The following is a 24,610-nucleotide window of genomic DNA, read 5'->3' on the forward strand; positions in this document are numbered from 1 at the left end:
CACCTGTGGGATGGAGTGGGATGGGATGGGATGGGATCCATGGGATGGGATGGGATGGGATGGGATGGGATGGGATGGGATGGGATGGGATGGGATGGGATGGGATAGGATAAAGGATGAGGAGAATAGAATGGGAAGGGATGGGTGGGATGGAAAGAGAATGGATGGGAAGGAATGGGATGGGGTGAGGAAGAAAAGGGATGAGATGTGATAGGATGGAATGGGATGGGATCAATGGGATGGGTTGGGATCCATGGGATGGGATGGGTTGGGATGCAGTGGGATGGGATGGGATCCATGTGATGAAAGGGGTTGGGATGGGATGACACTCAGTGACACCCAAGGGACACGTGGCTGTGCCATGGGACAGCCACCCGTGATGTGACACCAATCCATACAATGTCACCCCTGGGACACTCACCCGTGTCACAGCACCCATGGGAGACCCAGCTGGGCCATGTGTGTCCCACACCCTGGGACACCCCCAGTTCCACGCAGGACACGCGGTACCTGCCCCCCTCCTGTGTCCTCATGGGACATGATGATGTCACACAGTGATGTCACTCCACCACGCTCACCACGTGGGCAGTGTGCAATGTCAGGCACAGCACAGGGACCCCAACCAGCACCCGCGGTGCCGCTTCTTTCCACGTGACCTGTGACACCCGGTGACATCACATACAGCCCATGGCGTCACCCGCTGGCAGGTGACACCGAGTGACCTCATGTGCCGGGAGCCTCCGTCAGGCTCACCGCGTGCCGCCGGGCACGGTGCATGACGTCACAGCGGCCCCGCGCCGCCCGTTACGCCGCAATGACATCACTACGCCGACCATGACGTCACGCCCCCGCCGCGCTCCTCGCTCCGCCTCGTGGCCCGAGCGCCTCTTGCGCGACGGTCCCTAACGGCCGCGGGCCGTACCATCCCGCCACCCTGCGGGGGGGGAAGCGCCCAGCGAGGCGGTAGAACCGCGCTCCGGAGCGGCGGCCGCTGCCCGCGGGGCCGTCCCGGTTTTCCGCAGCCGGCAGAACCGGCGAGCGGGCCGCGGAGCGGGGCGGGCCGAGCCCCCGGAGCGCGTTCTGCCACCGGTCCCCCCCGGCCGCGGGGTGGTGCTCGCGGCGGGGCCGGGCGGCGCATGCGCGGCGCGGGGCGGGGCCGGGCGGGCAGCGCGGAGGAGGAAGGCGAGAAAATGGCGTCGACGGGTGAGCGGGGCCGGGGCGGGCCGGGCCCGGGGCGGGGGGCGAGACGGGACGGGACCGGACCCGCGGCCGCGCCACCGTTCCCAGCACGGAGTGGCCGGAGGAGCGCTGGGGCGGCGCCGCGGGCTCGTAGCGCTTTGCCCGGGGGCCGCTGGTGTCGGGCCGTGCAGGGCCCGTCTCGGCCGCGTCCCCCCGCGCCGCCCGCCGGGGCCGCCCCGGGGCCGCGGGAGTTTCCCCTCAGCGTCCCGGGGATCAACTGCGGCCTCTCGGAGCTGCGGCCCCGCGGGATTGCCGGAGCTCCGCGCTCCCCGGGGCCAGGGCTCTCTCCGCGCCCTCGGGCGGGTTTGGGAGCGGATTTGGGAGCGGGTTTGGGATCCGGGAGCGCTTTGGGTGGGAAGGAGCTGAGCGCGCATCCCATGGCGGGGACACCTCCCGCTGCCCCAGCGAGCTCCCAGCCCGGCCCCGGGCACTGCCAGGCGTGGAGCATCCTCTGGGATCTCCATTCCAGCGCTCCCAGCCGGGAATTCCTCCCCAATATCCCATCCAGCCCTGCCCTCTGGCACCGGGAGCCATTCCCTGTGTGCTGTCCCTCCATCCCTCCGTCCCTCTCCAGCTCTCCTGGAGCTCCTTTAAGCACTGAAAGGGGCTCTGAGCTCTCCCTGGAGTCCTCCTTTCCCATCTTTTCCCCTTAGAGAAGTGAGGTCTTCCATCATCTCCATGGCTCCAAATTTATCTGAATGAAAAGTTTTTCCACGAGGGCTCCAGCTGGATATAAATATTTGGAAACTGAGACTCCCTTGCTCAGTCCACCTTTAAAGTACTTTAAATCCCAACATCTGATTCTCCTTAAAGAAGGAGGATTTTCCTTTTTTTTTCCAGCAAGGAAAATCTCCCAGGCCATGGAGTGTGAGGGAGTATCCCCAGCAGCACCTTGGGGAGCTTGAAAAAGAAAAGTCAGTAAAGGAACATCTGCCAATGGAATTGTCAGGACGGGGGTTAAAACCACAGCTGTGTTTTCCCTTAATTCATGGAATTGTTCCTCCTGGGAGCTGCTATTTCCAGCCTCTGGTGTGCTCCTGAGCCTTGTGAAAGAAAAGGATGAAGATTAATTTCCCCCTGGAAATAAAAGCCAGGAGATGGGTTTAACTAAATGAACCATAATATTATTTTTTATTAATCTTCTGTGTTCCTCTAAATCCCAGCAAATTAAAAGAGAGGCATCACCACAGGCAAACTGCAAATTCCACACCTGGAATTAAACCCTGCAGAGGCTGAAATGTTTGGTTTAGGTGGGACTGGGGATAGGGCTGTGAGGAGAGGGGTTAATTGATACCCCTGTGTGGAGCTGGAGGCCAAAATGGGGCTGAAAATGGAGAATTAAATGAGGTTTTGGTGGCTGGAGGGTGAGCAGGGAAAAGAGTGGAGTGGTTGGAAAGGGAAGCTGGATGAAGGAGACCAGGCATTAATTAACACTCAGGATTTAGCAGAACCACATGTAAAGTGAATGTAAAAAAAACCCAACAAACCCAGAACCCTGAACTGAACAAGGAAAACGCTCCAGTATCCCATGTGCCAACCTGAGAGGGAAGTGGGAACGCTGCCAGAGGAGTTTAACAACTTGTGTGCCTTGTGTCCTGGGAGCAGGGAAAGCTTTGGAGAGCTCCCAGTGTCGTCTTTGTCCCTGTGAGGTGTTGTGGGCAAGGCCAGAGGGATGAAGGAGTGGCAGGAATTCCTGCAGGGATCACAGCTGGGCCATTCCTGCATCCAGCAGGGATCCAGGGGCTCTGCTCCTGCACACCTGGAGGCTGGCCAGGAAGGGTTTGCTGGGGATGGATGCTCAGGCTGAGGTTGTGCTGGATGGAAATTGTGTTTTCCAAGGGGTTCCTGGGGCCTTGGGAACAGTGGGATGATGGCATCAAAGCCAGGCAGGATTTGCTTCCTGAAATTCTCCAGTGCAGGAGTGGAGTTGATCCATGTGGCTCTCTCCCATTTCAGGATATTCCATGACTGTGGGATAAATTTGGATTTCTGACAAGGTGATGGGAGCAGTGGGAGCTCTTCCCATGCAGGGATGTGTGGGAACAGCTCCGCTGCCCCAGCTCCTGCAGCAGCAGGTTCTGGGCTCATTCCTGCTCCCAGATCTGGTGGGAATGGTGAATCCATCCCTGCTCCAGAGCCTGGATGGGAGCTGGAGCTGTTGCTGCCTGTGAGGGAGCTGGGAGCTGCAATCCTTTCAAATTCAGCCTCCTAATTGCCATGTGGGTTCATTTTCCATCCCTGCCAGCAAACCAGCTCAGCACAGGCTTTGCTGCTGGTGTTTTCATGGTTTTGGGTCTCCTCCCAGCCATTTGCTGCCGTGGGTTTTGGATCTGGGGAGGGAATCACTCCCCTCTTCCCATCTCCAGCCTTTCCAGGGGACAAGTGGCTTTCCAGCCATCCATTTGTGTCCTTGAAAAGGGAGGGAGTGAAGGTGGTGAAACCTCCCGGCCCTTTCAGAGCAGGCTGGTGGGTTTGTAAGGCACAAATCCCTGCTTTGCCTTTGTTCCAACCCAAATCCCCCCCTGGGATCCATCCAAGGTGGCAGTTAAATTGAACCAGGGTCATTTGAGATCAAAGTGGCTGCTGCAAACAGCAGGAACAATGAGGGGAAGGGAGGTTTTGTTCCCCTCAAAAAGGAGGACTGAAAATGTGCATTTACCTTCCACCCTTGGGAAACTGGAATTCCAGTGGTTTATAGCAAGCTGCAGGAGGAAATTCCAGCTGCTGTGCTCTTGGATTCTTTAATTTTATTAAGCTTTTATCAACGTTTTTATTCTTTTTTTCTTCTCTTTTAGATTACAGTACCTATAGCCAAGCTGCAGCTCAGCAGGGGTAAGTAGCTTATCCTCCCTGTTTTAAAGAGATGTAATAAAACTAAATAATAATTATGGTTTGGGCTTAACTCAGGTATGTTTGGGAATCCTGGAGCTTTGTATTTCCGTAGAATTTCAGCAAGAAACCATTGGGCTGCATGAAAATTTGTGTGTTGGTGCAGATTTGGGGCAAAATTATAAATGTCTTTACATTCATTCCACAGCTACAGCGCCTATGCACCTCAGCCAGCCCAAGGATATGCACAGACCACCCAGGTAAAACATGGGGAGGGGGTGCAATTCCTGCTCAGTCACCTGTTTGCCATGAAAACTGGAAATTCCAAGCAGCAGCATCAAAATCTGTGGTTAAAAATTGTCTTGGAGATTCTCCCCCAGCCCAAAGTGCTTTTTAAAAGTGGAAATAACCTCAACAATCCCATTTTGGTTTTTTTTGGTAATTGATTCAATCCTGATCCCAGAAAAGCCAAATTTTTGGTGGGTGTTGTAATCAGAGGTGTAGGAGAGAAAAAAAAAATATTGGGAAAAAAGGGAGGGGAATTGCCTGTTGGGAAATGGCAGAATTGGACAAAGGAGGAGGAGGGAATCTGCTTTTTCCTGGAGTTTTTATTGCTATAATTGTTCATACTCTCAGTTGGCTGGACTGCAAAATAATGATGGTCTTTAAGAGATTAACTTCATGCTTATTTTTAACCTTTAGAATCCAAGTTACTACAACCACATTTGTCTGCAAACTCCAAGTATGTTTCCAAAGGTAAATTCTTGTCCTCACAAAGTGCTGTAGGCTTAATTTTCCTTCCCAAGAGGAGGAAGACAGGCTCAGTGTGGGCTGAGAGGAGGAAGGTGATGGTGATTTATTGAAATAAAAGTCTTTGGAGACCACAACTGGAAGAGCTGCTCCCAGTTGTAGGTGAGGTGAAAGGTGGGAGCAGAAAAGAGTAGGAACAGGAGGCCTCAGCAACTAAAACCAGCTAATTAAACACCTAACCAGCTAATTGAACACCTAACCAGCTAATTAAACCCCTAACCAGCTAATCTGAGCTGTAGGCACGTGTCCATGGGAAGTTTGCAGCGTTCCCTGCCCTTGGTGGAGGGAACTTCAGGGCCAGGGATGTGTTGACATTCTCAAAGCTTTCCTGCTCCTGGTTCAGACCTGAGTTCAGGGAGGCTGAATATCCCCAAAAAAGTCCAGAGAAATGAGAATTCTTTCAGAATGTGGAGGTTAAAGCTGTCTCCATGTCACTCCTCGAGTTTTATCCAGAGTTTTATCCTAAGCCAGGAGCTGTTGGAAGCTTGCTGGTGCCTGCAGCATGAGCTGGTAGGGCATGGCTTGGGCAGCTGGTGGCACTGCTGGGCACAGCTGCTCCTCTCCTTTCCTCAGTGATTCTCAAGCTGGATTTGGAAACAAAATCAGGGAATGGGTGAGGTGAGAGCTGATCCCTCACTGAGCACAGGCACCGGAATGGGAGCAGCACGCTGGGATGCTTTGGGTGTTCCATGGATCCCGTCCTTCCATGCCTGCACCAGCTCCCATTTATCAAATTAATGCCTGATGGGCATGAAAAATACTTCAGATAATTTAACTGAAACCTTCCTCAGGTTTCTTTTAGGCAGCCCCAGAGCAGTTTGACACTGGAGTGATTTTCCTTGGTGCCGTTCCGCCCTCGCAGCGCTCCCATTCCCGTGTTCCAGGTTGAGCCTGGGATGGTGCCTGTGGTAGCTGTGAGCAGCTGGGAGCTTTCCTGTTTGCTTTCCACAGAGCAGAGCTGTGTGGTGCCAGTGTCAAGAGCCTGTCCCTTGAGTCTTGGCAGGGAAAAACCACTCCATAGCCTCCTTGCAGAGCTGACCTGGAATTTCCCCGCAGCACCTAAACTTTCACAGCAGCCTTGGCTTTGGGAGCGCTCAGCAGCTGCAGTTCCTGGGGGTGCCTTGTGCTCATGGATTGAATGAATGTGTGTCCTTTTGGAGCAGACCTACGGGCAGCAGAGCTACGGCACCTACGGGCAGCCCAGCGACGTCAGCTACACACAGCCGCAGACCACGGCCGCGTACGGACAGACGGCCTACGCCACCTCCTACGGACAGCCCCCCACAGGTGAGAGCCCTGCTGGGCCGGGCCTGGGACAGGCCTGAATGTCACCTAGGCCCTGGGCAGGGACAGCTCCCACAGCTGAGCAAACTCTGGGCAAACTCGGATACTTCGGGGGTGTGGCGGCCAAGCTGGGGGTAACCTGTGTGACTGCCCTGCCAGGGAGCAGCCCTGCCCAAAATCCCATCCAGCCCTGCCCTCTGGCAAAGGGAGGCTATTCCCTCCCAGGGAACAATCCCTGATTCCCAAAATCCCATCCAGCCCTGCCCTCTGGCAAAGGGAGGCTATTCCCTCCCAGGGAACAATCCCTGCTTCCCAATATCTCATCCAGCCCTGCCCAATATCCCATCCAGCCCTGTCCTCTATCAGTGGGAGGGTATTCCCTCCCAGGGAACAATCCCTGATTCCCAATATCCCATCCATCCCTGTCCTCTGGCAGGGGGAGGGCATTCCTTCCCAGGGAACAGTTCCTAATTCCCAATGTCTCATCCAGCCCTGCCCCAAATCCCATCCAGCCCTGCCCTCTGGCAGTGGGAGGGTATTCCCTTCCAGGAAACAATTCCTGCCCAATATCCCCTCTCTCCCTGCCCAACATTCCATCCATCCCTGCCCTCTATCAGTGGGAAGCCACTCCCTCCCAGGGAACAATTCCTAATTCCCAAAATCCCATCCATTCCTGCCCTCTGGCAGGGGGAAGTCATTCTCTGCCAGGGAACAATCCCTGCTCAATATCCCATCCAGCCCTGCCCCATATCCCATCCAGCCCTGCACTTCTGGCAGTGGGAAGCCATTCCCAGCAGGGAACAATTCCTAATTCCCAAAATCCCATCCCTTCCTGCCCTCTGGCAGTGGGAGGGTATTCCCTCCCAGGGAACAATTCCTGCCCAATATCCCATCCAGCCCTGCCCAATATTCCATCCAGCCCTGGCCAATATCTCATCCAGCCCTGCACTTCTGGCAGTGGGAAGCCATTCCCTCCCAGGGAACAATTCCTAATTCCCAATATTCCATCCAGCCCTGTCCTCTGGCCGGGGGAAGCCATTTCCTCACAGGGAACAATTCCCAATTCCCAATATCCCATCCATCCCTGCCCTCTGGCAGTGGGAGCCATTCCCTGTGTGCTGTCCCTCCATCCCTTGTCCCCAGTCCCTCTCCAGCTCTCCTGGAGCCCCTTCAGGCCCTGCCAGGGGCTCTGAGCTCTCCCTGGAGCCTTCTCCTCTCCAGGTGAGCACCCCCAGCTCTCCCAGCCTGGCTCCAGCCCTCCATGGCCTCCTCTGGTCTCACTCCAGCAGCTCCAGGTCCTTCATGGAATGGTTTTGGCTGGGAGAGACCTTAAAGCTCATCTGGTGTCACCCCTGCCATGGCAGGGACACATTCCACTGTCCCAGGCTGGCCTTGGGCACCCCCAGGGCTGTGGCAGCCATGCATAGACAGGAATAAATGCACTGTTGAGTTTTCAGGGCAGGGTTTGGGTGCTGTGGGACCCAGCAGGACGTGCTGTGCCCAGAGCAGAGTGAGCAGTGTCCCTGGCTGCTCCTCAGCCCTTCCCTGCCAGTGCTGTCACTGCAGTGACATGTGCCTGTTCTGATCCTGTGCCTTCTCCTCCTCATCTTGTGCTTCCCACGGTGGAAGGAGCCAGCCCAGGTTGGGGTTGGCCTGTCCTGCTCAGTGTTGCATGGAAAATTCTGTCTCATCCTGTCAGAACCTGAGGTGCCCTTTGTGGAACCCTGGGGGTGTCACTTGGTTTCAGTGCCAAACCCTGGACAGTGACAGTGACCCAGGCAAGGCTGCAGGGCTCTTTGCCATCTCCATGGGTCAAATCCTGACCACTGAGGCCTTTTATGTGACTCCAACCCCATTTCCTAAAGGATAAACAGCATCCTGCCCTCCACCTTTGCATGCCCCGTGGTGGTTTTGGATTTCCAGAGCAGATTCTTGCTCCTTCATGCTCCATAAACTCTCCCAACGTGTTCCTGGAGCTGGAATTTCCTCCAGTTGAGTGTCTGAATGTTTAAAGCTATTAAGGCAATGTTTAATTCATGTATATTCATGTTTATTTAATGTATGTTTGGGCTGAATATTCAGGAGTTTTAGGAAGCAGATTTTCCTCCCAGTGATTCCTTGGGTGTTGTGTCCTGCACATTCCTGGGAGAGACATCAGAAACATTTTGTAGTTGGAATTAAACACTCCCCAAAGCAGGGGAATTCCAGGACAGACAGACAGACAGACACTGGGATATCTGACTGTAGAGGCCATTGAGGAATTCTTCACAGGGAGGAGCTGGAGAGAAAATATTAACCCAAATGAAAATATTTACCATCTTTACACGCATCAGGAAAATTCCTGCTCCTGAGATCCCTGTCCATTAGCCAGTGGCACTGGGAGTTATCTGCAGGGCTTTTTCCTTTCATTTAAGTCTACCTAGAGAAAAGTTGGCAGCAAAAACTGATTTGTGAACTTCCAAAATTCCTTTCTTAGAAATATTTACATCCCTGTGACTCCTGTGGATTCCAGTCCCACAGGGGTCACAGGAAACTGCTCTGTTTATGTTTTTCCTTCTCCCTTAAGAGGAGATTTGCTTCAAGAATAATAATAATAACAATAATAATAATATCAGGCTTTTTTTTTTTTCTGCACAGCTGCACATTTTGTTTTCTTGGTAGGCAAAAAAAATAAAAGCTTCATTTTCTTTTCATCCATAAAAAAAAAAAAAACCACCAACTTAGAAAAGTGGTCAAGCAAAAGATCTTATCAGCCCACAGAGCAGGGCTGTGGCAGCTCTGGGCATGGAGCCAGGCTGGGTTTATCCTTCCTCCACCTGCCTCTCCTTGAGGAGCCAGAGCTGTGGAAAGGAGACTGCAGCCTCTCCCTCCCTCCCTCCCTGCTGCCTTTCATGCTCAATAAACCCCTGGGGCAGACACTGTCATGCCCTGAGACACGTGCACTCCTTACAGCTGCAGCCCAGTCCTGTTTTCCTGTCCATCACCTTTTTGTCCTGCAGTTCCTTAAAGCAATTTTGTTGTTTTTGTTGTTGCCTGAACAGCCTGGGGTTTGGGTGAGGTCAAGGAAATCCATGGTGTGTGTGGATGCAGCCTCTCAGGATGGGTGGGAATGGCAGGGATGGATTTTTTCGTCACCACCCAGTTGGCACCGTCCTTCCCTCCCTGGGGCTGCAGGAAAAGGTGTCTTGGAGAAAAAAGGATTAGTTAGGGATCACTGGGCACCCTCAGACCTGTGCCTCATTAATCAGTGCAGGGTGTTGGCAGGAATTCCAGGAGTCAATAAATAAAGAGCATTTTGCTGTCCAGCTGTGGATCTGTTGGAAGTGGGAATTGCTCTCTAAACCAGCCAGCTCCTGCTTCCCTTTACCTGGGAAATTTGGGGTGTGGATATTGAAATTTCTAAAAATTTCCAAATTCTCAGTTGGAATTAATGAGCACACAGCTGCCATAACAACCCCAAAATATCCCAAAACTGGCTGGAGAGAGAGTGAGCTCTGCATCTTCTCCAGCCCTCACTGGTGGGATAGACACAAGCAGGAGGCAGCTCTGCTCCTGAAGGAATCCCTGTGGAAAAAAGGAATCCCTGTGGAAAGAAGGAATCTCTCTAAATCCAGCCTTTTCCAGTTGATATTCTCTGTAGGTCAAATCCTGCAAACTTCACCACCACCTGGAGAATTCCTAGCCTTCCTTTGAGGGGAATTCAGGCACTTTATTCCTTCTGTCACCTTTTTCTTTCACCAGCTTTTCTGCTGTGTCAACTTTTATCTTCCTGACTGGGAGGGGAGGAGAGAAAAGTGGTATAATAGAAATGTCACCCTCAAAACAGCAGCTCCTGAGAGTTCCCAGAGTGTCTAAACTGGGTTTGATTTGTGATTTAAACCAGTGGGATGGGAAATCACTGCCTTTCCTTTGGGACAAACCCTTCCTGCTGTTCCACTGTTGCATGAGGGAAATGCTCCATCTAGAGCTGAAGCTTTAAAATTCAACTTTTTTTTTTTTTTTCCTCCCTTTTATCCTGCTACCTGTGCAGATCCAGCACAGGAATTGAGGAATTCATCACAGGGAGGAGCTGGAGAGAAAATATTAACCCAAATGAAAATATTTACCATCTTTACATGGATCAGGAAAATTGCTGATCCTGAGATCCCTATCCATTAGCCAGTGGCACTGGGGGTTATCTACAGGGCTTTTTCCTTTCATTTAAGGCTACCTAGAGAAAAAATGATTTGTGAACTTCCAAAATTCCTTTCTTAGGCTGAACTTAGCCTTTTTTAGTGTGTGGTCAGGCTTTGGCCAGTTAAAATAAGGCTTTATTTAACTCCTGGGATTGCTGCTCCCTGTGGAATTGCTGTCTAGCCTCACATTTAAGTGTTTGGGCTGCTCAGATTTGTCCAAGGCTTTAAAAATCCTCCCATTGGGCATCATCCCCTTCAGCCTTTTCAGCAACATTTTTCAGAGAACAGCAGACAGGAATAATAACCTTAAAAACTGATTTTTAAAAACCAGTCAGTTTTTAAAGTTATTGTTATTTAATTTTTTTAAGGTTATTTCCCACTTGGAAATAACTTGATTCCTACAAGGGATCCAGTTTACATTCCCAGCTTGGGAATGCCCTGGGATGAGGTTGGGTTGGAGGTCAGGGGTGGGAAGAGGAAGGTGCAGGCTGGCCTTGTGTGTTCCCCAGGCTCCTGAGGGTCAGCAAAAAGCTGAATTTTGGGGGTGTTTTTAATCAATTTGCTCACCGAAAAGCTGAATTTTGGGGGTGTTTTTAATCAATTTGCTCACCAAAAAGCTGAATTTTGGGGGTGTTTTTAATAAATTTGCTGTGCAAATTTTAATAAATTCCCTGTGTTCCTCTTTCCTGCTGCCTGGTGTGGAGCTGTGGCAGTGCCATGGTGCTTGGGAGGGCACACACCGTGCTCTGCTGCTGCAAATGCTCTTTGCTTTGCAAATCAGGCACCCGGAATGAAATGCTGCAGCCCAATTTGCCTAAAGGAAATGTATCACAAGCCTCCCGTGTTTATTAAAAATCAAAAGTGGTGGAGAAGCTGTTGTCTTCACTGATCCCAGCCATTTTTTAATGTTTAACAACATTTTTATTGCTGTTTTTCCATCCAAGTCTCATACTCTTAATATGAAAACTTGCTAGTTTTTAAGTTTTTTAAATGTAAAATTTAAACTTGCTAGTTTAAATTTAATCTTTTTCAATTTAAACTTGCTAGTTTTTAAATTTTTTTTTTGTTAGGAGCACAAACCCAGTGTGTTAATGCCAGTTTACTTTTGAGACAAGGCAAATGCCACTAAATTATACAGGAGCTGTTTGGGGATCTTGGATATTGTAAAACTGTTGAAAAGGAACTCTGTGAGCTCTCAGCTTTTTCTCTAAAGTGAAGTGAAATTCTGAGAAAAGGGAAGGTACATAAAACATCAGGAACTGCCTGATGTGTCTCTTTTGACCTTTTTCTCATGTGAAAGCAAATGGAAAGTGCTTTTCTTTTGTTTCCAGCTTTACTGATTTCAAATAAGGCCTTCAGAAATGCCTCTGAAAGACTTCCCAGGCCAGGTTTTGTGCCTTTATTTTTTCAGAAAAGCTAAAAGGATGGGACTGTACTTGCTAAATCAGTTGGATTTATTTTATTTTGGAGCTCAGGGGGGTTTGTTACCCTGCCTTTGTTGAGGAGATGTCTCAGCTTGCCCTGCCTGAGCTCTGCTTGCTGTAAACAATCCTGAGTGCTGGTCCGGGGGTGGCTTCCAGAAAGCTCCTGGGATTGGGATTTTGGGATGCTGTGATACCCCAGTGTCTGTCTGTCTGTCTGTCCTGGAATTCCCTTGCTTTGGGGAATGTTTAATTCCAACTACAAAATGTTTCTGGTGTCTCTCCCAGGAATGTGCAGGACACAACACCCAAGGAATCACTGGGAGGAAAATCTGCTTCCTAAAACTCCTGAATATTCAGCCCAAACATACATTAAATAAACATGAATATACATGAATTAAACATTGCCTTAATAGTTTTAAACATTCAGACACTCGTCTGGAGAGCCTGAGGCTTCCCATGGTGGGAGAGGGGGTTCTGTGAGGGGCAGGGTGGGGTAATTGATGATTTTTGGGTTGTCTGAGGTAAAATTGTGGCTGTGATGACTCCCAGGAGCACCACAAGGAGCAGAGTCTGAGATATTTGGGGAAAGTCCTTGAGATATTTGGGAAAGCTTGAGGGACTTGGGACAAGGGTGCGGAGGGCCAGGATAAGGGACACTTATCCAGGGTTCGTGTGGGCACAGAGGAGGGTTAGATGGGACACCGGGAAGCTGAGGGGGGACACCGGGAAGCTGTGGCAGTGTCCAAGGCCAGGCTGGGCAGGGCTTGGAGCCCCTTGGACAGTGAAGGTGTCCCGTGAGGGGGACGGAGGGAGATGAGCCTTAGGCCGCCCTGCCGGCTGGGCCGCGCTGGGATCGGCGGGGCCGCGCTGGGATGGCGCCGCTGCCGGCCGAGCCGTGCCTGAGCCGTGCTTGTTGCAGGTTACAGCGCCCCGACCGCCCCCCCTGCCTACAGCCAGCCCGTGCAGGGCTACGGCAGCGCCGCCTACGACACCAACACGGCCACGGTCACCAGCAGCCAGAGCTCGTACGCAGCGCCCGCCGCCTACGGCACCCAGCCCGCCTACCCCGCCTACGGGCAGCAGCCGGCGCCGGCCGCCCCCGCCAGGTACCGCCCTCATCCTCCCCCTCCTCCTCATGGCACCGCACCCATCTTCCTCCTCCTCCTCATGGCACCGCTGCACTCATCTTCCTCCTCCTCCTCATGGCACCGCTGCACTCAACTTCCTCCTCCTCCTCATGGCACCGCTGCACTCAACTTCCTCCTCCTCCTCGTCCTCCTCATCTCCCTCTTCCTCCTCATGGCACCGCACCCATCTTCCTCCCCCTTCTCCTCATCGTGGCACTGCTGCACTCATCTTCCTCTTCCTCCTCATGGTACCGCCCTCCTCCCCCTCCTCTTCCTCCTCATGGCACCGCACTCATCTTCCTCTCCCTCCTCCTCCTCCTCCTCCTCATGGCACTGTCCACGTCTTCCTCCCCCTCCTCCTCCTCATGGCACCACTGCACTCATCTTCTTTCCCCTCGTCCTCCTCATCTCCCTCTTCCTCCTCATGGTGCCGTCCTCAGCTTCCTCCCCCCACTCCTCCTCCTCTCCCCCACTTCTCCTTTTCCTTCTCCTCCTCTGTCTCTTCCTCCTTCTCCTCCTCCTTTTCTTCCTCCTCCTTCTCATCATCCTTCTCCACCCCTTCCTCGTGTTCCTCCTCCTCATCGTCACCATCCTCATCTTCCTCCTGCTCCTTCTTTTCCTTCTTCTCCTCTCCTCTGTCTTTTCTTCCTCCTCCTTTTCCTTCTCTCTTCCTTGTTCTTGTCATCCTTCTCCACCCCTTCTTCATCTTCCTCTTCCTCATCAGCACCATCCTTATCCTCTTCTTCCTCCTGCTCCTTCTTCCTCCTTCTTTTCCTTCTCTTCTTCTGTCTCTTCCTCCTTCTCCTCTGCCTTTTCTTCCTCGTCCTTTTCCTTCTCTTCTTCCTCCTTCTTCTCATCATCCTTCTTCTCCACCCCTTCCCCATCATAATCCTCCTCCTCATCACCATCCTCATCATCCTCCTCTTCCTTCTTCTTCCTTCTCCTTCTTTTCCTTCTTCTTCTCCTCTGTCTCTTCTTCCTCCTCCTTTTCCTTTTCTTCTTCCTTCTTCTCTCCTTCCTCCTCCTCCTTCTCTTCTTCCTCCTTCTCTTCCTCTTGTTCCTCCTCCTTTTCTTTCTCTTGTTCTTCACCCCCTCCTCATCCTCTTCCTCCTCCTCTTTCTCCTCCTCTTTCTCCTCCCTTCTTCTCCTCCTCTTGTTCCTCCTATTCCTCCTCCTTCTCTTCCTTCTCCATCTCCCATTACTCCTCTTCCTCCTCTTCTTCTTCTGTCTTTTCCTCCTCTTGCTTCTTCTCCTTCTTCATCTCTAGTCACTCCTTCTCTTCTTCCTTCCCCTCCTCCTCATTGCCCTTTTCTTCCTCCTTCTCCTCCTCCTCCTCCTCGTCCCGTTTCTCCCCCATCAGCCCCAGGCAGCCACAGCAGGCTCTGGGCTCTGAGGCTGCAGCAGAGCTGAGTCCTGCCTGCTCTGAGTGCCGGGCTCAGGCAGGATGCTGGGTGGATGCACAGGCTGCAAAACATTTCCTCTTTAAGTCTCACCCCTCTGGGCACGGCCTGTCAGCTATTGAGTGCAATTGTTTGCTCAGAGGATATGGAAAGTTTAGAATACATAATGGAAACTTGTTTGGCAGTGAGTAAAAGCTGATTTATTCCCTTACCTGGTGTGTGTAGCAAGCCCTGTGGGAAGGAGAGGCAGGGCCTGGCACAGCTCTGACAGGTTACACTTTAAAGGAATGTAAATTTGCTGGGTGAATCCTGACACTGTGTAATTTTTTCCCAGCTTCTACAGCAAAAGCAGCTCCACTCTGAGAAACAAATAGAAATTAAAGACTCATAGAATCCTTGGAGTTAGAAAAGCCCTCTGAGATCATGGAGGCCACCACCAATCCTCTCCCCAAGTGCCACATTCACATGGCTTTTAAACTTTGGGGCAAACAGAAGGGGATGTGTGAATCACATGCAAAGGGTTCTCAAATTTCAGGCCTTGAGAGTTAATTCTAAGCACACAATTGTGAGTGGTTTGGGTTGGAGGGGACCTTTAAAGGTCACCCAGCCCAAGCCCAGCATCCTTTCTTTTCCATGGGATCATTGGGGATAACGTGTATGAGGCAATATCTGCCTGAGCTGGATTCTGAACCACACAATGGGGCATTTCAGTGCCTGCTTCAGCTCCTGCTTGCCCAGGGCTCTGCAGGAGAGCCTTGCTGCCATTGCACACCCTCCATCAGCCCCACAGCCCAGCTCTGAGCCCCTTTGGGATGGACAGGAGCTGTGCTGTTCCATGCTCTCTGTCCAGGGCACTGCCTGGGCCTCTCCTGGAGTGTGCAAACACCCAGGCAGTGAGTGCTGAAATTGTGTTTATCACCTGTTTATTATCTGTCACCAATCAAGGCCAGCTTTAATGCTACCCCAAAAACGAGCTCCCAACCCTCAGTGCTGGGGGCTCTGAGCCCTTTGCTGCTGCCAGCTGTGGGGCTGGGCACCAATGCTGTTCCCTGTTTCTCCCCAGACCCCAGGATGGCAGCAAACCAGCAGAGACCAGCCAGCCTCAGTCCAGCACGACAGGCTACAGCCAGCCCAGCCTGGGCTACGGGCAGAGCAACTACAGCTACCCCCAGGTGCCTGCCAGCTACCCCATGCAGCCTGTCACTGCTCCACCCTCCTACCCTCCAACCAGGTAATGCACTGCTCAGCCTGGGGGCCTTCCTGCGGGGATTTGATGGAAAAGGAGCTTTGGTGGCCTGGGAGGAGGAGCTGTGCTTCTTGGAGTTGTTGTGGTGGGGATGGGGAGGCTGTGGCTGAGTGCACATCTGAGAAGGAGAATGATGACAAATGGGTTTAAGGCATTTTCTACTTTTTTAAAGAATTTTAAGAGTTTTCCTAGAGTGACCTTTTGCTGTCTCTTTCCACATACAGCTTAGCCCAGGAGCTCCCTTTCTACCTTCAGGTGTCTTTAATGTGACATCTAAAACATACACTTTGAAATTCTCAAAGCCCCAGCTGCATGAGAGGAGCTTCTTTTATCCAGGGCCTGTTACCTCCATTACCACTGAGTTTTGCCCTGGCACTTGTTCCTTTTCCTAGAGATGTGAATAAACTGGGATTGGCCACATGGTTTTTGTTTTCACAGCCCTTTAGACTGGCCTCCATAGGATGACTTCAGCTTTTAAAGTGATTTACAGCACTAAATACAGCCTCTAATTGCATTTTCTTCCAGCATGAGCCATTCCATGCGCTCTGCCAGCGAATTGCCTCACCATCCCACCTTTCCCAACGTTTTTCTCTTGCAGCTATTCCTCCACACAGCCAAGCAGTTACGATCAGAGCACTTACTCCCAGCAGAGCAGCTACGGGCAGCAGAGCTCCTATGGCCAGCAGACCAGTTATGGGCAGCAGAGCAGCTATGGCCAGCAGCCACCTCCCACCAGTTACCCACCTCCCACTGGATCCTACAGCCAGGCCCCCAGCCAGTACAGCCAGCAGAGCAGCAGCTACGGCCAGCAGAGTGAGTGGCAGCCCTGGCCTTAGTTTGGATCCAAAACTCAGAGCTGGCTTGAAGGGAAAGGGGTTGGAGCTGGAGTTTGGCCTTTGTTGGTGAAAAATGGCATCTCTGGAGGCAGTGGTGGGTTGGGATGGGGAAAGGGAAGGTTCCTCACCTCAGGGGAAAAGAAGCACAGAGGCACCAAATGTTTGTGGGGAGGAGTTGAGGGGGCTCAGCTGGAGAAAAGGAGGCTCAGGGAGACCTCGTGGCTCTGCTCAGGGCAGGAAGGGGCAGGAGTGGTTGGGTCAGGCTCTGCTCCCAGGGAACAGGGACAGGATGAGAGGGATCAGCCTCAGACTGGGGCATTGGTGTTTGTGGGGAGTTGAGGGGGCTCAGCTGGAGAAAAGGAGGCTCAGGGGGGACCTTGTGCCTCTGCACAGAGCAGAAGGAGGCAGGAGTGGTTGGGTCAGGCTTTGCTCCCAGGGAACGGGGACAGGATAAGAAGGAACAGCCTCAGGCTGGGCCAGGGTGGATATTTGGAACATTTCTTCATGTTGGTCAGGCCCTGGGCAGTGGATCCCAATCCCTGGAGGGATTTAACAGCCCTGTGGATGTGGCACTTGGGGACACACGGCGCAGTGATGGCCTTGGCTGGGGGAACAGCTGAAATCAACACCCTCAGGGGGATTTTCCCAAACAGAACAGCTCCAGTTTGGCTGGAGCTGAGGGCAGGTGAGGGGGCTGCCTCTCCCTGACCTGTTTGCCCCCCTTCCCCAGGCTCGTTCCGCCAGGACCATCCCAGCAGCATGAACATGTACGGGCAGGAATCCGGAGGCTTCTCCGGCCCCGGGGAGAGCCGGAACCTGAGCGGCCCCGAGAGCCGGGGCAGGGGACGAGGGGGATATGAGCGAGGAGGAGGCATGAGCAGAGGTGGGCGGGGAGGAGGACGCGGTGGAATGGGGTAAGAGCAAAGCTTTTCTCCTTTTCTCTAATTCTGGTTTACCCATAGGATTTGAAGCTCAAAAAGAAGGGACTGAAAGGTTGACATACCCAGCTGTGTTTCCATGGAGGACATGTGTGTGTGTAGCAGCATTGCTTGTCATCCATGGAAACATTATCCTAAGGGAAATAGGAGCAGGATGGTTGGTTTGTCCTGCAGCTGGTTGGGCCCCCAGGGAGGGGGAAACTGGGGGTGATGCTGGCCCTGGCACTTTCAGCTCCCTTCATGGTCGCCCAGAGGTGGAATCCTCTGTGGGGTTTAACAGTAACTCTGGGTGGAACACACACAAACCTCGCAGCAGCTCCAGGGGGTGCTCCCCGGGCCTCAGGAGCGGGATTTTGGCAGGGCAGGAGCCTCGGGTCAGCCTCCTCCTGCAGAGCCTGCGAGCTCGGAGTGCCGCGTGGAGAAGGAGCCCGAGGACAGAGAGAAGGAAGTGCTTTGGCTCCCAGGCCTGCTCCCCCTCAGAGCATTCAGGTGCTCTGAACCAGTTTGGCCATTTCACCTGATGGCACAACCTGGTTTGGTGGCACCTGTGCCTTCAGGTGTGTCCCCATGCGTGGAGGTCGTTGTGATGGAGGCGAGGGAGGAGAACCAATCCCAAGGGCTCCTCCAAGAGAGAATTCACAGCTTTGTGTGTGTTCCAGGCCCTCACCGCGGTGCTCAGAGCTATGCAGAGTGTGCCCAGGTGTGGCACAGGACACGCTGTGCCCACCCTGGTGCTGGCAGGGGGGCTGTGATGGCAGCTGCCCTCCAGAGGCCGCTTCTTTCCATGTGGCACAGCCCCAGTTTGGCAGTGGGTGGCCCCGTTCTGCACAGCTCTGTTGCTGCCCATTGACGTGGCATGAAATCTTTATCAGAGAAATCCAAGAAAGAATGGAAAGGGCTGGTTTGTGTGGGAACACATCCAGCTTGCAATTGGCACGGGTGGAACAGAGTTCCAGGGATCTGCATAAAGATTTCAGCCGTGCTGTATTGATCTCTTAACAATGAAAGTAGATGTAGACACCTGAAATGTCTATCATCACATCTTCAAATTTCTAGCCCCTTCCAAGCTTCTCATTGCCAAAGATTTGTCACCTGTCTCTGATCTCACACCTTAATCCCAGCTCAAATTTGCCTCCTGAGTGATTTCCCACCTGGCCAGACCCTTACAAAGGGTCCCCCCCTGCCCCAGCCTTATGGACGTAGAGTTTGTGATGTCCATAGAACAGGTGGCTTCAGGGGACACCCAGGGCAGGTAGGGGAACTCGGCCCACCTTAGCATGCTGTGGTGATGGATTTCAGTGTCTCCAGCAGGTAAGGAGCTCGATGTTATTAACATGCCCTTTTTCATTGCCTCGATGATTTGATATTTTTATGAAAATGGAAAACTTTTTAACATGCTTTGTCGCATTTATATGCTACAGGTTACAAAGTGAGAGCCTTGTAAACACCTCAATACTTAAAAAGTACCCGTACTCAGTACTCAGCCGGCAGCATAATGAAAAGTGGGACTAGACACGGTGTCCATATGGAGAGGAAAAATATACATAGAATATTTTTAACCCAATGTATTGATTGTATAAACGGAATCCTTCTGTAACTTTGGTAACTGCATACTTGTTGTTTGGTAATAAAACCAGAGGAGGGTATACTACTACTTTAGAATTGTGTAACGTTAAAGAAAAAAAAAAAAGTGTAAAAATCTTATGTTTAAAAAGAGAGACGTTACGTAAATGGTGTGTACTTTAACGAGAGGAGGCAAAGCTGCATGCAACAGCTCGAAATTCTGTATTGACTTTTTTTTTCCCAGTATTAGAGGTGCAATACTTGCTAGAAAAATTCACGGTGCTCTCCCTCCTCCGCTCGGCTCCTTCCAAACAGCTTGCTGGCTCACCCAAAAAAAGAGCAAGAAGCAGCCCAAATCCTTTCTAAAGGTGGCATTTTCCTACTTCACCACCACGCTCCAAAGCAGTTTTAGCTGTGAATGCTTCAGCCAAAGCTTTTGGTGAAAGCTGCGGCCCTGTTTGCATTGGCACCCGCCCAAAAGTGAGTGTGTCCACAAAGCTGCACCCCAGGCCTTGGAGCCCCCGCTGTACTCTGTAAGTTCTCCCTCCAGAGAGTTGTTAAATTCAGTAGTGACCTGAATGTATGGCTTTATTTTGAGGGTTTCAGGGGCGATGTCAGCTGAACTGTGTTGTAGGTCTCGCGTGTGGTTTGTCTCCTTTTGCACTGTTAAATGTCAGGGACCCGCGGGCCCGCGCTGCCGCAGGCTGAGGGTGCACCTTGGTGGACACACCGAGGGGAGGGAGTTGACCACTGAAACACCCCCGAATTGCTCTTCAAAACAACACCACCAAAAATACAACCCATTTTGATTACAAACAACCCCCGTTTCTCAGCCAAGTATTGCACTGATGATACCCGAGTAACAACGGCAGGGCACCGACAGCAAAGCGGTGCCTCAAACCACACCAAGGTTGCTTTATATGTAAAGAAAATTTGAGCGAGCTGCCCTGAAGAAAGGCCTAGTGCCGAGATGAGAGAGAGACAGAGAGATGTTTGGAGATGTTTAGCCAGTGCCCTTCTCCCCTGTGAGCCGCAGAGGCTCAGAGCGGTGCTGGCTTTGTAAAGGGAAAGGCCTTCATTTCTTCGTTTATCCCCCCAGCAGCGCTGGAGAGCGAGGTGGCTTCAATAAGCCTGGTGGTAAGTTTTTGAGCATTACAATGGATAGTGTTAAAAAAAAAAAAAAAAAAAAAAATTGCAGTCAAGTTTTTTTTTTTTTAGCACAAAGTGTAATTTTTTTATTCGTTAAAGTGGTTTAAAAAAATGACAATATGCAACCAGACTGTAATGGGTACTGCCGGCGATGCCCAGGGGTATGCGGACACAGTGGAAGAGTTGAGCAACCACTCCTGTAATTTTGGGGAAAAGAAATGGTTTGGATGTAATAAATCTTTTTTTTTTTTTTAATATATATAGATATATTAAGTAACTTTTATTAATGAACTTAAAAACTGATTGGCTTGGTAAAACCTTTTAAAAAAATCAGTGTTAATAGTGGTTAACGGTTTGAAACCTGCTTAAAAAAAAAGAAATCAGTGTAATAGTGGTTAACGGTTTGAAAGCTGCTAAAAAAATCAGTGTAATAGTGGTTTTTGGTTGGAAGAAATGCTTAAAACCAGTGTAATAGTGGTTTTTGGTTGGAAGAAGTGCTAAAAGAGCCACCTGATGGCGCAGTAAGGTGCAGTGCTGCTCTTGTGCGGCGCAGGTCGTAGCTAGTGTTGTGTGTGTCGGTTCTCCAGCCCACAGGGCCCCCACTAACACCCTTCCCTGTGCTTCTCTCCCGCCTGGCAGGACACATGGAGGAAGGACCCGAGCTGGATTTAGGTAATTGCCACCAAATTCCCTCCCGAGGTTGTGGAACCGACGTTTGTGTCCTCACTGCAGTGTCACCTCCCCACCTCTTCCAGCCTTTCTGGCTCTTCCATCGTTTCTTCATTCCCAAACAGCTGGAAAACCACCAGATGTGGTTGGGAGCTGCTCCCCCTTCTCTGCAGGCATTCAGGGGTTGGGGGCTGCTCTGGAGCTCTTGCAGGGAGCCTGCAGCACCCCCAGAGCCTCGTCCTTGCCTTGTCCCTTCCTGTCCCACAGGCGTGTCTGGAAGCTGTGCGTCAGCCTTCCAGCATCGGAAAAGGGGGGTGGATGTCCTTGTGTGGGAGTCCAGGGGGCACCAAGGTCTTCCTCATCTCTCCTCTGGGATGTGTCCTGAAATAACCCGGGGGTTCTGCCCGCGTGGGTGGGCGTGGGCTCTGTGGGAGGTGAGGTGGGGACAGTGCCCTCCCCCGGGCCTGGGGTTTGCTGTCACTCAGAGAGCACAGCTGCAGCCCTGGAGGGGATGAGGGCATGGAAAGAGCTCGGCCCTGGGGTATCCCTGCCCTTCCTCTGACCCCGGGAATTGTCTCCTAGGCCCCCCTATGGACCCAGAGGAGGACTCGGACAGCACTGCAGTCTATGTGCAGGGACTCAATGAAAATGTGACCCTGGAGGATCTGGCAGATTTCTTCAAACAGTGCGGTGTTGTCAAGGTGAGGGGACACCAGTGATCCTGTGCTGGCAGAGAGAAAAGGGTCACCCACCTCCTCTTCTTCCTCCTCCTCCTCCCTGCCCCTGGCTCACATCCTTCTGGCCCATCATGTCCAGGCTCTGGGAAAGGCCTGGCAGGGCTGTTTAGGGCCTGTCCCTTCATTTTTTGGGACAGTTGCTGTCATCCATGGTAGGCCTGGGGCCCCTTTCTTCTGTCCTGGAGTCCCTGGAACGAGGGACAGAGTAGAACAGTGAATCCCAGCTGGGCTGTGGGGGACAGGCCTGGGGTGACGTTGCACTGTCCCTTAGATGAACAAGAGGACGGGGCAGCCCATGATAAACCTGTACATCGACAAGGAAACAGGCAAGCCCAAGGGCGATGCCACCGTGTCCTACGATGACCCGTCCACTGCCAAAACTGCCGTGGAATGGTTCGATGGTGAGTGCTGGGGGCGTTCTGGGGTGGAATTCCAGAATCTCCCCCAAGTGTGGGGAGCACCTGGGTGCAGGTGTGTGAACCAGGATTCACCCATGCTGCTGCCGTTGTGTCCCTCGCAGGGAAGGATTTCCAGGGCAGCAAGCTGAAGGTGTCCCTGGCACGGAAGAAGGGCCCGATGAACAGCCTGAGGGGCGGGATGCCCCCGCGGGAGCAGCGGGGGATGCCCCCACCCCTGCGTGGAGGTACCGTGCAGCCCCCAGAGCCCTGCCCGCCCTTCCCGGGGCTCCCTGCGCTAACAGGGCTCCTTCCCGCAGGTCCAGGGGGCCCCGGTGGCCCTGGGGGTCCCAGCGGGCCCAGCGGCCCCATGGGCAGGATGGGGGGCAGAGGTGGAGACAGGGGTGGCTTCTCCTCGAGAGGACCGCGGGGATCGCGGGGAAACCCGTCCGGAGGGAGCGTCCAGCACCGCGCCGGGGACTGGCAGTGCCCCAACCCGTGAGTACCACACCCCTGTGGGCAGTGCCCCCACACACCCACCCCTGTGGGCAGTGCCCCAACCCGTGAGTACCCACACCCCTGTGGGCAGTGCCCCCACACCCCTGTGGGCAGTGCCCCCACACCCACCCCGGTGGGCAGTGCCCCCACACCCCTGTGGGCAATGCCCCAACCCGTGAGTACCACACCCCTGTGGGCAGTGCCCCCACACCCCTGTGGGCAATGCCCCCCACACCCCTGTGGGCAGTGCCCCAACCCGTGAGTACCACACCCCTGTGGGCAGTGCCCCCACACCCCTGTGGGCAGTGCCCCAACCCGTGAGTACCCACACCCCTGTGGGCAGTGCCCCACACCCCTGTGGGCAGTGCCTCAACCCGTGAGTACCCACACCCCTGTGGGCAGTGCCCCACACCCCTGTGGGCAATGCCCCCCACACCCCTGTGGGCAGTGCCCCAACCCGTGAGTACCCACACCCCTGTGGGCAGTGCCCCCACACCCCTGTGGGCAGTGCCCCACACCCAACCTGTGAGTGCCCCCCCCCACCCCTGTGCCCTCCTGCACCTGGCCAGGGCAGAATCATCCCAATCATCCCAAAATCACTGGCTGGGCCTTGCCAGGATGCAGCTTCCAGCTGGCACAGATGGAGGGACGGGGTCACTCCTGGGGGCTGTGGGTGACCCAGAGCTCCTGTGGGCAGCCAGACCCCCTCCCCACGGTGGGAGCTGTGCCCCACGTCCTGCCCTTGTGTCCCCTCTCCTGCTCGTGCTTCCCAATGTCACCCCAGCTGGAATGCTGTCCCGCTCTGGCCTAACTGGAATTTGTACCCAGGGGCTGTGGAAACCAGAACTTTGCCTGGAGAACAGAGTGCAACCAGTGCAAGGCGCCCAAACCGGAGGGGTTCCTCCCACCCCCCTTCCCTCCTCCAGGTACGTTTGGGGGGTTCCCAGCCCCAGTTCCCAGCAGGACACCCCAGGCCTGGCCTCAGGCTCCTTGGGGAATAGCTGGGCCAGCTCCAGGAGCTGCCAGGCCTTCATCCCTCCGTGAGCCATGACATGGAGACTGGGATTTCTCCTGTGCGTCCTGGATTTGGGGGGCTGTCAGCAGAGCACAGCTTAAACCTTAATGAACCCCAAATCCCCTCGGGTGCCCAGCAGCTCCCAGCCCTTCTCCTGCCCGAGCTGGCCGTGCTGGATGGGGAGCAGGGTCGGGCTGTGCGCCCTGGGCTCACTCCCGCTCTCTGCCCCTCCGCAGGCGGTGACCGCGGCCGAGGCGGCCCCGGCGGGATGCGGGGCGGGCGCGGCGGGGGCCTCATGGAGCGGGGCGGGCCCGGAGGGATGTTCCGAGGCGGCCGCGGCGGAGAGCGAGGCGGATTCCGAGGAGGCCGCGGCATGGACCGAGGCGGCTACGGAGGAGGCGGCCGGAGAGGAGGAGGAGGAGGCGGCCCCGGAGGACCCCCCGGACCCCTCATGGAGCAGATGGGAGGAGGAGGCCGAGGACGGCGCGGAGGGCCGGGAAAGATGGACAAGTATGGATGGAGGGCGGGACCAGGGCACACTGGGGAGGGGGAGACCCTGATGGTGACAAGGTGGGAGCGGCTGGGGTGGGACAAATGGGTGGAGGGGCAAGGGGTGGGTGAATGGGTGGCAGGGTGCCTGGGTGAGGGGTTAAGGACCCTCCCCAAGCCGGGGAGGGCTCCGGGACCCCACGAGTGACCCTTTTCCCTCCTGCCCACAGGGGCGAACACCGCCAGGATCGCCGAGACCGGCCCTACTAACGCCGTCCCCCCAGAGCCGCATTTACTACCAGATTTATTTTTTAAACCAGAAAAAAAAAATGTTTTAAATTTATAATTCCATATTTATAATGTTGGCCACAACATTATGAGTCCTCCTTGTCTGTACTTTAGTATTTTTCACCGTTTGTGGAGAAACATTAAAACCAAGTTCAACGGTAGCGTGACGAATTCTTTCTTCCCCCCCTCCCCCAAAATAAAACCGGTTGTTTAACGCGCCCCCGCCCCCTCCCCGCCTGTAACGCTGTGAACGGTTGTGACGGTTGTTTTTTTAAATAAAATTCCCGCTGTTTGTAACCGCACCATTGCTGGCCTTTCTTGAGAGCACCCGGGGGGGCGCGGCCCCCGGGCCCGGGCCGGGGTAGGAGGGGATGGAGGGGAGGGCCGGAGCCCCCGGTGCATCCCGCTGTGCCTCAGTTTCCCCAGCGGGTGTGGGTTCCGGGCAGGGAGGGAGGCGGGGGGAGGAGGAGGAGGCAGATCAATGGGAGCGGGGAGCCAC

The 24,610-nt window shown here is 53.6% G+C and overlaps 1 protein-coding gene across 5 annotated transcripts; it reads left to right on the forward strand.

Moving 5' to 3' along the window:
• Positions 1-1,079: 1,079 nt before the first annotated feature.
• Positions 1,080-24,413, forward strand: EWSR1 (EWS RNA binding protein 1). 5 transcript variants are annotated; one of them, XM_074554008.1, is made up of 18 exons: positions 1,080-1,203; positions 4,035-4,071; positions 4,277-4,328; positions 4,771-4,824; positions 6,042-6,165; positions 12,681-12,867; positions 15,352-15,519; positions 16,133-16,347; positions 17,101-17,284; positions 19,971-20,008; positions 20,660-20,692; positions 21,272-21,390; positions 21,698-21,827; positions 21,947-22,069; positions 22,142-22,319; positions 23,148-23,245; positions 23,571-23,844; positions 24,054-24,413. In XM_074554008.1, exons 1-18 carry the CDS (start codon positions 1,137-1,139, stop codon positions 24,091-24,093), a joined length of 2,121 nt encoding a protein of 706 aa, XP_074410109.1. In that variant the 5' UTR covers positions 1,080-1,136; the 3' UTR covers positions 24,094-24,413. The 5 variants fall into 5 exon arrangements, with proteins under 5 accessions (XP_074410109.1, XP_074410110.1, XP_074410111.1 ...); XM_074554009.1 differs by having other exon boundaries at positions 19,974-20,008; XM_074554010.1 differs by lacking the exon at positions 4,771-4,824.
• Positions 24,414-24,610: the final 197 nt, after the last annotated feature.

This window comes from Zonotrichia albicollis, chromosome 18 (assembly GCF_047830755.1).
Source record: "Zonotrichia albicollis isolate bZonAlb1 chromosome 18, bZonAlb1.hap1, whole genome shotgun sequence".
Taxonomy (NCBI): Eukaryota; Metazoa; Chordata; class Aves; order Passeriformes; family Passerellidae; genus Zonotrichia; species Zonotrichia albicollis.